Source organism: Gopherus evgoodei, chromosome 1 (assembly GCF_007399415.2).
Source record: "Gopherus evgoodei ecotype Sinaloan lineage chromosome 1, rGopEvg1_v1.p, whole genome shotgun sequence".
In the NCBI taxonomy this organism is placed as follows: Eukaryota; Metazoa; Chordata; order Testudines; family Testudinidae; genus Gopherus; species Gopherus evgoodei.
The window spans coordinates 180,072,123-180,086,958 of NC_044322.1; the positions used below are offsets into that span (position 1 = coordinate 180,072,123).

The 14,836-nt window shown below is 41.2% G+C and overlaps 1 protein-coding gene across 2 annotated transcripts in view; it reads left to right on the forward strand.

The window, feature by feature from the left end:
• ROBO2 (roundabout guidance receptor 2) overlaps nucleotides 1-14,836 on the forward strand; it is a 1,574,925-nt gene that overhangs the window by 31,307 nt on the left and 1,528,782 nt on the right. For both annotated transcript variants that reach the window (XM_030580139.1, XM_030580131.1), the window contains one exon: nucleotides 5,520-5,636. In XM_030580139.1, the coding sequence (XP_030435999.1) occupies nucleotides 5,534-5,636 (103 nt within the window). In that variant the 5' untranslated portion in view covers nucleotides 5,520-5,533. The remainder of the gene's footprint in view (nucleotides 1-5,519; nucleotides 5,637-14,836) is intronic.

The following is a 14,836-nucleotide window of genomic DNA, read 5'->3' on the forward strand; positions in this document are numbered from 1 at the left end:
GAGGTGAACCTCTCAACCACCCTGGAACGTCTGCAGCGGCAACAAATCAAGGAGCTGTGCACTAGCTTCGCCCCATTGTTCTCAGCCACCCCAGGACGGACTGAACGGGCATACCACTCCATTGATACAGGTAATGCTCACCCAATCAGAACCCCACCCTACCGGGTGTCTCCTCATGCCCAAGCTGCTATAGAACGGGAGATCCAGAACATGCTACAGATGGGTATAATCCGCCCATCTACCAGTGCATGGGCATCTCCAGTGGTTCTGGTACCCAAACCAGATGGGGAAATACGCTTCTGCGTGGACTACCGTAAGCTAAATGCTGTAACTCGTCCGGACAACTATCCAATGCCACGTACCGATGAGCTATTGGAGAAGTTGGGACGTGCCCAGTTCATCTCTACAATAGACTTAACCAAGGGGTACTGGCAAGTACCGCTAGATGAACCTGCCAAGGAGAGGTCAGCATTCGTCACCCATGCGGGGGTGTATGAATTCAATGTCCTTCCTTTCGGCCTTCGAAATGCACCCGCCACCTTCCAGAGGCTGGTAGACGGTCTACTAGCTGGACTGGGAGAATTTGCAGTTGCCTACCTCGATGATGTGGCCATTTTTTCAGACTCCTGGCCCGAACACCTACTCCACCTGGAAAAGGTCTTTGAGCGCATCAGGCAGGCAGGACTAACTGTTAAGGCCAAAAAGTGTCAAATAGGCCAAAACAGAGTAACTTACCTGGGGCACCAGGTGGGTCGAGGAACCATAAACCCCCTACAGGCCAAGGTGGATGCTATCCAAAAGTGGCCTGTCCCAAGATCAAAGAAACAGGTCCAATCCTTCTTAGGCTTGGCCGGATACTACAGGCGATTTGTACCACACTACAGCCAAATCGCTGCCCCATTAACCGACCTAACCAAAAAGACCCAGCCAAATGCCGTTAAGTGGACTAATGAGTGTCAAGAGGCCTTTACCCAGCTTAAGGCGATGCTCATGTCTGACCCTGTGCTCAGGGCCCCGGACTTTAACAAGCCATTCCTAGTAACCACAGATGCATCTGAGCGTGGTATAGGAGCAGTGCTCATGCAGGAAGCAACAGATCACAACTTCCATCCTGTCGTGTTTCTCAGCAAGAAACTGTCCGAGAGGGAAAGTCACTGGTCAGTCAGTGAAAAGGAATGCTATGCCATTGTGTACGCCCTGGAAAAGCTACGCCCATATGTTTGGGGACGGCGGTTCCAACTACAAACTGACCATGCTGCACTAAAGTGGCTTCATACTGCCAAGGGGAACAACAAGAAACTTCTTCGTTGGAGTTTAGCTCTCCAAGATTTTGATTTTGAAATTCAACACATCACAGGAGCTTCTAACAAAGTTGCTGATGCACTCTCCCGTGAGAGTTTCCCAGAATCCAGTAGTTAAAAAGTGTTCTTAAAATGTAAAAGTCTGTTAGTTATATACTTAGTAGTATATGTAAAGGTGCATGTGTTGTATTAATCTGTTTATTTTCAAGTTCTAGAAGGAAATTGCCGCCAGTGAGCTTCCCCACTGTCTGCAATTTGGGGGGCGTGTCATAAACAGATAGCTAAGGGTTAATGTCTCTTTCACCTGAAACACCTGACCAGAGAACCAATCAGGAAACCGGATTTTTTCAACTTTGGGTGGAGGGAAGTGGGTGTCTGAGTCTTTTGTCTGTCTGCCTGTTTCCTCTGAGCTTTGGAGAAGTAGTTCTATTTTCTAGTCTTCTGTTTCTAAGTGTAAGGACAAAGAGATCAGATAGTAAGTTCTATGGTTTCTTTTCTTTGGTATTTGCATGAATATAAGTGCTGAAGTGCTTTGATTTGTATTCTTTTTGAATAAGGCTGTTTATTCAATATTCTTTTAAGCAATTGACCCTGTGTTGTATCATCTTAATACAGAGAGAACATTTGTATTTTTTCTTTCTTTTTTTATATAAAGTTTTCTTTTAAGACCTGTTGGAGTTTTTCTTTACTTCAGGGAAATTAAGTCTGTACTCACCAGGGAATTGGTGGGAGGAAGAAATCAGGGGGGAGAGCTGTGTGTTGGATTGCTAGCCTGATTTTGCATCTCCTCTGGGTGAAGAGGAAAGTGCTTTTGTTCCAGGATTGGGAACGGAGAGGGGGAATCACTCTGTGTAGTTTCACAGAGCTTGTGTCTGTGTATCTCTCCAGGAGCACCTGGAGGGGGGAAGGGAAACAGGATTATTTCCCTTTGTTGTGAGACTCAAGGGATTTGGATCTTGGGGTCCCCAGGGAAGGTTTTTCAGTGGGACCAGAGTGCCCCAAAACACTCTAATTTTTTGGGTGGTGGCAGCAGTACCAGGTCCAAGCTGGTAACTAAGCTTGGAGGTTTTCATGCTAACCCCCATATTTTGGACGCTAAGGTCCAGAATCTGGGAATAAGGTTATAACAAGGTTAAAGATAATAGAAGCAGAAAATGGTTCCAAATAAATGGTCCAGAAAACCTTTGAAAAATATTTTTGCTGTTTGTTCCTCAGAGTGCTGGCTCCATGTTCCCTTTTCTCATCCTCTTGTTAAATTGATTTTCCTGTTGGCTTCATATGCAAATATAATTTCCATTGTCTTTAGCCTACTTTGCTCTGTTTACATTCAAGACTTAGGCAGACAGGCAAATCAACCTTCCTTTGTCTGGGACAAAATTGTTTACCAACTATGCTGGTTTGAGCATATTTTTGGTACACAGACCTGCAACTTCTTCATTGTTTCCTGTACATACATTGCACAATGATTATGATAACCAATATGATAGAAATTTTCATCTGATAGTTTATATGACGTTCTTTATAGAAAAATACCATGAATAATGTGTTAGATGTAGTGAGTTTGTTAGGTATGATAGAAGTTGCTGTTACGTGACAGCAAAACCTTTGCCAATGGGCATTGAGCAGCTCTTAGAATTGCACAGGGTAACATGACAAGATGACAAAACTGATGAGTTAATAAAAACTAATCAAAACAGGGTTGTCTCTCCATCCTGGGATATCTGGTCACCATGGCTAACTTCAGAGCAGAGCAAATCAAATGTTAACCCTTAGGGAGCTACATGTGTTTCATGAAGAAGCACATCTGATTCTGGGCCAAGTATGTGGATCACTGATACATACACTGTATGTGTTTCAGAAGATCATAGTCTATATTGGTTGGTAGCACTGCGGGCTTACTGACTACCGAATTCTTTCTATAGATGTCAGCTGAAATCTTGGTTCATGTCTGTAACGGGGTTCTGGAGGTACAGCCTGGAACTGTGTGACTGCTGTGCCCCCTTAACTCTCCAGCCTGGGCTGTTTCTCACAATACTTTGCTAGTGACAAGCAGCAAACTCCTCCAAGTGCTGTTATCACTCAGTCAACATTCAGGGACACATCCAGCTAAATTGCATGAAAGCTCTTGAACCATATACAGGGAAATACCAGCAAATACTCCCACTCTTGCACCCCAGAAATGGACCATCTTACACTGCTCAAGACATTCTCTTGAGCAATCCTAGCTCATTAATTAGTTTGCCACTTCATCAAAGGATAGTGAACATGCACCATCCTTTGTAATCTGAGAAGATTCCCCAATTCACTGGTAAGGATAAAACATTAAAATAAACGTATCAACTACAGAAAAATAGATTTTAGGTGATTATAAGTGGTAGGCATGAAGGTCAAAGATAGTTAAATAAGAAAATAAAAAGTAAATGCATTCTAAACCCTAAACTTTCAGACTAAGTAAGATTTTAATCAAACAGCTTTTCTCACCCCATTGGACATTGCAGGCAGGTTACAGTTCTTAATAAAGAAGCTGATTTTTTCTTTTCAGCCTGGGACCAATCTCCTTAGTTCGAAGTCTTTGTCTTCCTAGCATGCTTATTACCTTCAGAATAGGTAGGGGAGGAGGGAGGTGGTCTTATGGTACCACTGTTCCTTATTTTAGATTCCCTTGGACATGAACTGAGAAGGTACTGGCCCAGGCATGTCCTGGAGAGCCTTACTGAGTCACAGAGTTGAGCAGTCTTCATTGTGCAGTGTTTGTGCAATTGCCTCTTTTTGAATTGTAAATCTTTTGTTTATAATTCCCCTACTGATCAATCATCATTTAACTCCTGCCTGGGTGTGGGTCACCACCTTTGTTGCCACTGAAGATCCTGCAGTGGGCATCTTGCAGTCTCACATCATTGTTCAGTAACAACCATATAGTGAAATCCCATTTATTTTGAGAATAAAAATCGTAATCATCCTGAATGCATTGTACAGTAATATCTAAGACTATGAATCCTTGATACAATCAGCCATCATGCGGTCCTTTATGTATTGCAGATACTACAATTAATGCACATTGCATATGTAAATAGATTTTTTAAGTTTGTAGAACTATGTCAAATCTATTTTGAAAAAACAACCATTACCACCACCCACATCCAGACACCTCAGAATAGCTTTACTGAAGGGCTACTGGTTGTTCAGATATTTATACTGTCCGAATAGTCTCCAGAACTGATGACTACTGTCTTTCTAGAACAGAATTACCATTGCATTTTTAAAATAACATACTTCATACAAACTGTCAAAAATATTTCTATCGGTTTTTAGATACAGAAATTAGTTTGGAGATGTAGTGGTGGAGGCAAATACTTCATTTCTAATATATGGATCAATGAGTTACAGCAAGAATAAATTGGGCTCAGATTTGTTTTCCTGAGCAGCTCTTGCACGTGTATAAAATGAAAATGAGGTCCAGATATTAAGTTTGAGTTAAAATTCACAATTTGGAAAGATACATGTAAACTTTGTTTGTGGGTTTTGTTAATTTTTTCCACCCCGTTGGAGACTACAGAATGAAACAGTCATGGGAGAGGGGAAATGTGAGGAGATTGCTGCCAAATTTAGGCAAGTGCCCTATGCACTCTGTAGCATGGTAGAGCTAAGTCTTACCATAAAACTTTGTGCGACAGTGTTACACTCAGTAATGTGAGAAAAAGGGTATTGTACAACATGGAATTATTTTGTGTTATTTTGTAACAATTCTAAAAATTAATTGTAAGTGAAAATCCAGCTAATGTTTGTTTATGATTATGGTAACAATGTTATGCTTGTGAGGTGTAGGAGCTCTGAAGAGGGGAGTCTGGCTGGGGAAGGTGTGTGGGGGGTGGGCTTGTCTCAAGCACTATCTTGGGAGGGGGTAGAAAGGCTCAGTGAGGTTGGGGTTGCTATTCCAGGCTCTTAAACTCTCTGGGAACCAAAGTAAAATATTTATTTATTTGTCTGGCCACTTGGTTCCATTTTGTACAAGGTAATCAGGTCGTAGGCATAGTTTTATGAAAGTCCTGAAGAGAGAGACTTTTTTGTTACAGATGAATATTTATGAAAGCTGGTTGATATATTAATCCTAGTTAGACTTATTCCTGAAAAGCTTGATTGTTCTCCCTTCCTCCATTCCTCCCCTGTATTTCCAAACAGCTGTAATTACACAAATGTAATAATCTCTTATTTTCATAGTGTCCAATAATGCAATGGCTGGAGGACAAGAGAGCATCAGAGTAATTGAGTGGACATGTTGGATATTAATGGTAATTCTGATGGTGTGGAGTCACCAGACCAGTGGACAAGGGCAAGGTAAGCTCTAATGTTTTCTAATTAATCAACTGTTTATTGATGACTGAAACAATGTGGAGGTGAGGGCAGGACATCTGATTACTTGAGAAGTTTGTCATTGTTTAGTACTGTGTGTATTTTGACTATTATTAGCTAGAGCGGATTGGAAAATGGAGGATGGGGTGGAGGAGGAGTTTCTATGGAAAACTTTGACTTTTTGGTGAAAAATCAAAATGCAAACACTTTGAATTGGAAAAGCTGTCCATAGTGCCTCAAGCTCCCATTTTCCTCTATAGCTCAGGCTGAATTCCCTGGCTGAATATCCCTGACTGAATATCCCATAGTATACCGCAGACTCACCTCTTGATAAGGGGAGATGATATATCATGGGGGTTGCATGATCATGGTGCATAATTGGAGACAAAATATGGCTGGGGAGCTTGGCCCATAGTGGAGGATGGTGATCTGAGGCAACTAAATTACAAGTCCTCTCCTAGGCACCACAGCAGCATATCCAAGGAAAGCTATTTTGTGTTTTGGCTCTTATTTTTTTGTCAAAAAAATATTCCATGGAAAACAGGAAAGAAAAGAAAAATAATTTTGATGAGAAAATTTTGATCAGTTAAGTTACTAACTGTTGAACTTTTTTTATGAAAGTGGCTGGCTTACAATTTTTCAAACATTTTGCTTGTGTTTAAGTCTTTAGTCATGTATGATTATGGGAAACACTTCAGATTGTTTCAGCTCTGAAGTTAATTGGATGTGATGTAAACTATTGTTTGAAGAAAGATGAAAACTGTACTCACGTTCTTTACAGATTAAAAAGCACATGTTGCATTTTCAGTGTGAAACCTGAATATGAAGTCAAATATGTTAAGTTTACTGTGGCTTTTTTGTTTTTGACGATACTGTAAGCAATATGAAATGTAATATTTAAGGTATCTAAAGAGCACCAACCTCACTTTCAGATAACTCTGCCATTTTGCCAAGGCTGGCTCCAGCTTTTTTACTGCCCCAAGCGGCAAAGAGAAAGAGAAGAGGAAAAAGGGGGAAACCCCTCCCCTCCGCGATTGGCAGCTGGTATACCGCGCCGCTTCATTCTTTGGCGCAATTGAGTGGCCGCTCCTTCCGTCCGAGAGGGACTGAGGGACCTGCCGCCAAAGACCTGGATGTGCCGCCCCCTTCCAAGGGCTGCCTCAAGCACCAGCTTGCTGCACTGATACCTGGAGCCGGCCCTGCATTTTGCATTTGTGTTTGGTATGTTTATTTTCTTGAAAGTGTCTCCATTTCTGCCTTGAAGGATAATCTTTGTTGATAATTTTGAGATAGGAAAGAATAACAGATTACTGAAAAAAGGAAGGGAGAGGAAAGCTTGTATTTTTTGTGTGTGAAACAGTGAATATTTTCACATTCTGGGACTAAGTGATAATTTATGGGTCATTGAAGTGAAGGGGAAAACTGAATAGAAATTCCTTTGTGAGATATGCTAAGCTTACTTTAGGAAAATAGTATTACAGAGGAGCTGCAAGGTTATCATGTCCTCAATTTACTCAGCTAAGAGGGAGAAAAAGGTGTAGTTTTTCAACTAAAGTTTTCTGTGTACTATTTTGATTAATAATAGTAAAGAATGCTGACTAACAAATTTATTTGGGCATAAACTTTTATAGGCTAAAACCCACTTCATCAGATGCATGCAGTGGAAAATACAGTAGGAAGATATACAGTCAAACCCTGCCATAACGCGCCCCGCCATAACGCAAAATTGCATATAACGTGATCGCAGGGTTGGCTCCCCTTTAAAGTACAGTATAATACAGTATGATACTGTACCAACAGTCTCCAACACCATGGCAAAGGGAGAGAAGCTGCAGTCCTGCACCTGCTGGGGACAGAGAATTCCGAAGCTGCTGGCGTCAGTGCTCTCTGTCCCCAGCAAGTGGGGAGCCGCGGCTCCTCTTGAAGCGGGAGGGACGTCGCGGCCCCGCACCTGCCGGGGACAGAGACCATCGGCGCCTGCAGCCTCGGAGTTCTCTGTCTCTGGCAGGTGCGGGGCCGCGACTCATCTTGAAGCGGGAGAGAAGCCGCGGCCCCGCACCTGCCAGGGACAGAGAGCACCGGCGCCCACAGCCCTGGAGTTCTGTCTCCAGCAGGCGGGGAGCCACAGCTCCTCTTGTAGCCGGAGGGAAGCCACGGCCCCACACCTGCCAAGGACAGAGACCACCGATGACTGCAGCCCCGGAGTTCTCTGTGCCCCGCAGGCGGGGAGCCGCGGTTCCTCTTGTATCTGGAGGGAAGCAGCAGCCCCGCACCTGCCGGGGACAGAGAGCACTGGCGCCCACAGCCCTGGAGTTCTGTCTCCAGCAGGCGGGGAGCCGCAGCTCCTCTTGTAGCCGGAGGGAAGCCACGGCCCCACACCTGCCAAGGACAGAGATCACCGGTGACTGCAGCCCCGGAGTTCTCTGTGCCCCGCAGGCGGGGAGCCGCGGCTCCTCTTGTATCTGGAGGGAAGCAGCAGCCCCGCACCTGCCGGGAACAGAGAGCACCGGCGCCCGCAGCCCCGGAGTTCTCTGTCTCCAGCAGGCGGGGAGCCGTGGCTCCTCTTGAAGCAGGAGAGAAGCCGTGGCCCTGCACCTGCGGGGACAGAGAGCACCGGCGCCCGCAGCCCTGGAGTTCTCTGTCCCTGGCAGGCGGGGGGCTGCAGCTCCTCTCCCCTGCTGGGCACTAGGCACCAGGGGCACTAGGTGGTGCACCTCAATGCACCACTTTGGGGACCACCTGACTGATTTGAAACCCTGCCATACCGCAACCCCGCATTTAGCGCGATGGGATTTTTTGGACCCCAAAGGTTGCATTAAAGCAGGGTTTCACTGTATATACACAGAGAACATGAAAAAATGGGGGTTACCATCCTAACTCTAATGAGACTAATCAATTAAGGTAGGCTATTGTCAGCAAGAGGAAAAAAAAATCAGGATGGCCCCTTTCAAACAGTTGACAAGAAGTTGAGTAACAGCAGGGGAAAATTAGCATGGGGAAATAGTTTTTAGTTTGTGTAATGACCCATCCACTCCCAGTCTTTATTCAAACCTAATTTAATGGTGTCCAGTTTGCAAATTAATATCAGTTCTGCAGTTTCTTGTTGGAGTCTGTTTTTTTAAGTTTTTTTGTTGAAGAATTGCAACTTTTAGGTCTGTAATTGAGTGTTCAGGGAAGTTGAAGTGTTCTCTGACTGATTTTTGAATTTTATAATTCTTGACGTCTTATTTGTGTCCATTTATCCTTTTGCATAGAGACTGGCAGAGGGGCATTGCTGGCACATGATGGCATATGTCACATTGGTAGATGTGCAGGTGCACGAGCCCCTGATGGTGTGGCTGATGTGGTTAGATCCTCTGATGGTGACTCTAGAATAGATATGTTGGTAATGGGCTTTGTTGCAAGGATAGGTTCCTGGGTTAGTGTTTTTGTTGTGTGGTTGCTGGTGAGTATTTGTTTCAGGTTGGGGAACTGTCTGCAAGCGAGGACTGTCTTGTCTCCCAAGATCTGTGAGAGTGAGGGATCATCCTACAGGATAGGTTGTAGATCCTTGATCATGCGCTGAAGAGATTTTAATTGGGGGCTGAAGGTGATGGCTAGTGGCGTTCTGTTACTTTATTTGTTGGGCCTGTCCTGTAGTAAGTGACTTCTGGATACTCTTCTGGGTACCCTTGATAGAGATCTTGTAGGTGTTTGTCTCTGTCTGGGATCAGAGCAAATGCCTCTCCAGCACATCATTAACTTGTGTTGCATTTTCCCAAGTAGTGCCCTGATCCTGCAGATACTTACATAACTGTGCAAAGAAGTTTAGCACCTATGGAACTGTTTGAAAGATTGGGGCTCAAGGGGCTAATCCTAAATCCATAGTAGTAAGTGGAAATCTGCCACTTATTTTAATAGGCTTTGGATCAGATCCAATACAAACAGCTACAGCAGATCTCTAGGTGTGATTTCATATACTGAAGTTTTTTGACGGATGCAAACTGTTTCTATACAGAGGTGATTTTATTTTTTAGACGTTTGAAGTAAACTTGTGAAAACAAAGTTTTAATGAATGCACTGTTACTTTCACTTTGGTTGCAGCATGTGGCTTGGAAAAGGCATCTATTTTGAAAATTATGCTGATTATGTATTGTATGCAATAGTGACCTGCAACAAGTATGGTAAAATATGTTTATCCTATGTGATGCCTTAATACCTGTGTGATGAACATTTTGATTCTATTTATGAAGGAAAAGTACAAAAACTAATATCTAAACATGTATTTTTAGTACCAGGGCTATTTGTTTGACAATGTATAAAACATTACTTAATCTCCTATAACTCTTCTGTCTTCCTTGACAGAAAAAGGCCATATGTTTTGTAAATGACATAAAACAATGTCCATTATTTTCACAAATTCTGTTGCTTATTAAAATTTGCAAGGTTGTTACATGGTTCATGAATAACCAGAAGCAGGGTCAAATATGCACAATATAATCAAGTGGAATGTATTTCAGTTTTGGCAGAATTGATGAGCTCTGTGATGACTGAGGTTTACAATATGCCTTTAGTTTAGATACTTTCTAATATGTGTTAACACTTGCCACTGCTACCAATGGCTACATGAAATTTAACTAAGAAGTTTGTTTTTAATTCACTGTCAATGTAGAGATACATTAAAATCTAGCGGAAATAATCCAACAGATTTTTATGGATGATTCAAATACTGTGTGTGAATGAACATTTAATCCCCTAATGTTTTTACTTAAAAATAATTTGAAGAAATTAATATGCTTGGAATAAAGAATGAAGTTTTTATGGAGTCTAAATGGAGTCTAATTATAGATGTGTATTATTGACAGGACTCATTATCATACTTTGTTTATCCCCATTAATCATGTCCAAAAAGTAATTTCATCAGGTACACCAAGTAGTAATATTGAAATAAACTCTAGCAGTAACTAATTATTCACGTTTTTCTTATAATAGTCTATATGTGCTCTGAATTCTTTTGAGAAACATACCTCTTTAATACTAGTACTGAATATAGATGCTAATTCAGCCCACTGATATATGGACCTAATTTTCATTGACTTCGAGTGGAAGTGTGCATATGCCAGAAAGATAAATTTATCCCTCTGCCCTTCCATAATGAGGTAAGGGGTGTGTGTGTGTGCGTGTGTGTGTGAGAGAGAGAGAGTAAAACTCCCACCTTCCCAGTAAAGCAAAGTCTTATTAGGTGAAAGATGTGAACAAACATTTATTGGAAGGATTTGAGTTTCACTTTGAAGACTGCTTACTGACATGATTTTAATATATTTTCAAGAGCAAAAAATGTGGCAAAGAGCAAACCATATACCTTTAGTCCACATTAACTGATTTAGAGTAAATGAAGCAATAATATAAGAAAGCATAAAAGCCAAGTCTCCATAGGAGAGCACAGCATCTCACCTCTGTGGAATATTGCATCAGCTCTGCCCCTCAAAATGGCAATTGCCCCTACAAACACTTTTATAGCTTGAAGCTCAGTATAATAATTTACTCTAAACTTTTTATCTAATCAGATCATACGAACATAATGTATGAAGTATAGGCATATAATACTTGAAAATATTTTGAGACTATAAACTGAGTACATTTGAAAAAACCTATTTGTTTATAAAATAAAGTAAGGGCTTGTTTACAGCATGTAGCAATGCACACTACAGATCTGTAAATTGTAAAGTGAACTAATGTATTACACACTAACTGGCCCATATAGACTCTCCTGGCTTGCACTAAATTTGGTGGTTGGTATTAAAGTAGCACAATATTTCAGATGACATTTAGTTGCATATCTAAAAGCCTTTAGTTATGGATCAACATTTTTTTTCCAATAGTGGCAATATAAGGTTCCATATTCACTGTCATACTAATTTCCATATTAAATTTACTCAATGTCCTTTTATATGGAAGCTATTTTTAACTGCCAGCATTCATATTTAATCTTGGTTATGACAGTCAAGCTGGGTTCATCACTGTTTAAAAAAAAAAAAAAAAAAGTTCAGCAGGCACAAACAAAACACAACCACCCTGCTACCCCCCCAGAAAACCCACCAAACCAGATAAATACAAAACTCGTACCTAACTAATTTGTTACTCTAAAGCCCCGTTGTTCAGTATTTTCTTAAGCAAATTTTACACTGACACCAATAGAGCCAGATTTGTCTGTGGGCACTCTGACTTGAGGGAACCTAGAAATATAAAGGAGAATCTCTGCTTCAGTTTAATAAATTTGAGTAAAAACTTCAGCATTTGTCATTTCAGCGCTATGCACTACACATGGACATAAAGAGAACTGGACAAAACAAGAAGAACACAATTAAATACAACTCTCTCTCTGTTCCAGATTTAGGCACATCGCCAGAGAGAAGTTAAGACATATGGATGCATATACACAAGGAACAGCTTCTGAATCACAAAACACTTTCTCCCAGAATAATCCACTCATATCAGAAAAAAATCCAACATGCTCTTTCAAATACTAACACCAAACTCAAACAAAAGCCTCTCATTTTTAAAGTGCTATCCTGTTGAGTCTCATTTCCACATACTGGCCCAAATTAGACTCTAGAGTAACTCCACTGAAGTCAATGGAATTATACAAGAGATAGATTTAACCCACGCTATCAGCAGCTTGTCTATCAATTGTTAGAATTTTGCTAGTGAACACAATATGTGCACCAATTATAATAAAAATATGGAAGAAAGCTCCATGTATTATCATAATCAGAATTCATTGAAATCAAAAGAGTATAAGCAATGTAAACCGTGTAATTAACATTGGACTAATCTTGTGAAGTGGGGAATGTAAGTTTCCATAGGCAACAAAAAAGATGAACTGATGTTTTAGATCATAGCAGTGTGCAGTTCAATATAAAGTGGGCTTGTTTCAAAAGAAACGAGCCTCTTTCCAGCTACTGTCTGAAACATTAACTATTTCTATTTCTTTAATATGAGAGAACTGGATGTCTGGCTGTTGGCCTTGCTAGTGCCTATTAGTTTGTCTGGTAATGTAATGAAGGAACCTACTTTATATGTTTAAAATTTTTAAAAGTGATTATTGACTCTGGGTGTCTCAATTTTTGGGTCCCTCTCTTGAGATGCCTTAAAGGGAGCTTATCTTTTTTTTAGAATGATGGACATTTTTTCTCTGAAAACCAGGCCCCTTAAAGTGACTCAAGTTGGGCACCCCAAAGTTAAGGCATCTAAAGTCATGAGTTACTTAAAAAAAATGAGGGCCACTGGTACATAACTTGCACTAGTTTTTATTTATTTTAATTGCTCTGTTGTATAAACATGATAAAACTAGTTCAGTAAAAATTTTCTAATTTTGGCAGCTAAAAGGCATGGAACCACGAGGTCATGTTATTCTAATTAGCATCTTGCTCTTCTGTTCCCAAAACTCCTACTTAAATAGTTCAAACTAAGGCATAATTCATCTTTTGAAACATTGGAGTTACAAATTAAAGCTTTATAGTATTTGAAAGATGGCACACTAAGTTCTTCTAGATGTCATAAGGCACAGTTTTCTAGGTCTAGTGATTCTCAAGATAGTGGCTGGTAAAATCCTATTGGAATTGAAATGGTAACAAAAGCTATGTGTTTGTTAGAATGATGTAATCTCAGTACTAGCCCTTGTGGATTTTAAGATATTAAACTTGAAAATAGTTACTGATTCCTCAGCCCTACACAATCTTTTCACCACTTCTCCAGAAGTGAATATGGCAGACTCCATGGACCAGGGTGCCTTTTTAAATCTTTAGTTCCCCAAATACATACTGTTTGGACATCAGCCTGTGAAACCCTAATTCAGCCTCTTTGTACCTATGCTTTTATGCTACAGTCTTTAATTACATGATCACTTACTGTTATTTTTCCACAGGACCCCTGAATCATTCAGTGCACAGACTGGCCTCACAAGGATTCCAAATTAAGGTTGCATCAGCAACTATCAATCTGGCATTTCCCTAGTTTTTGAGTGCTTAACTTTGCAAATTAAATAATGTTCGTTCAACATATTTTTTGTATACAATATAGATACACTGTACAGGTATATATTTTTATTTAAAAATATATACAGCAGCCACACACTTTCAGTCTGAATGTAATGTCTTAAATTTAGATGAAGGGAAATGGTAAGCTATGAATAAACAGAAGTCAATTTGTGTGAGTTTTTGCTCTAACATGCTGCATCAACTGTACCTTACAAAATGGCAACTGCACCTGCAAACAGCAGACTCCTAGAAAATTAAAGCTGCAATATAGGAAAAGCAAAATGATTTACATAGCTGCAAAGATGATAAACTGATGAGAGGTATGCTAGATAATATAAATTTTAGGGCAGGCTTAGTACATTTAACCAGATATGAATGGGACTAGACAGAGCAGTGAGGGACTTATTCAGTGACCTTGAAAGTCAAAGCCACATTGATTTGTTTGTAAGTGTTAAACTTTATTTCCCTCACAAGTCTAATTTTTCTCACTTCAAGAGCCAGATTCTACTTATCCCTTACGCAGTCTGCAATGTGAGGAGAGTAGTAAAGAGCCTGTCCCTTTTGCATGGACCATTCAACAACCAGAAAGAATTGGAGTCAGTAGGCTCCTAAATTTCTCCCACAGTGGTGCATGTTTCCTCAAACTGTTGTAGGCTAGACAGAGCTATGGCTCCACACCTTCCATGCACTTACCAGTGGTGGTAATTGGCCATGTGGAGGAGAAGAATGTGCTGTGTCCCTTTTAATGGGGTAAAGCAGTTTGTGCATTCCCCTCCACAGGGCCGGCTTTAGGAAGTGAGGGGCCCAATTTGAACAGTTTTGACGGGGCCGCAGCAGGAATGACAAAAAAAAAAAGAAGAGAAAACCATGTAAAAAAAACATGTGGGGTTTGTACTCACAGGGCGGTGCTCTGAGTCTTTGGCGGCACTTCGGCAGCGGGTCCTTCACTCACTCCAGGTCTTCGGTGGCACTGAAGGGCCCACTGCTGAAGTGCCGCTGAAGACCTGGAGCGCCGCCAGGTGAGTAAAAATTAAAATGGCACCTCTAGCCGGGGAAGGGATTCTCACTGGGCACGGGGCCCGATTTGGGGGAATTGGTGGAATAGGCCTAAAGCCGGCCCTGCCCCTCCATACTCGGAGCTCCAGGAAACCTTCTGAGATCACAAAG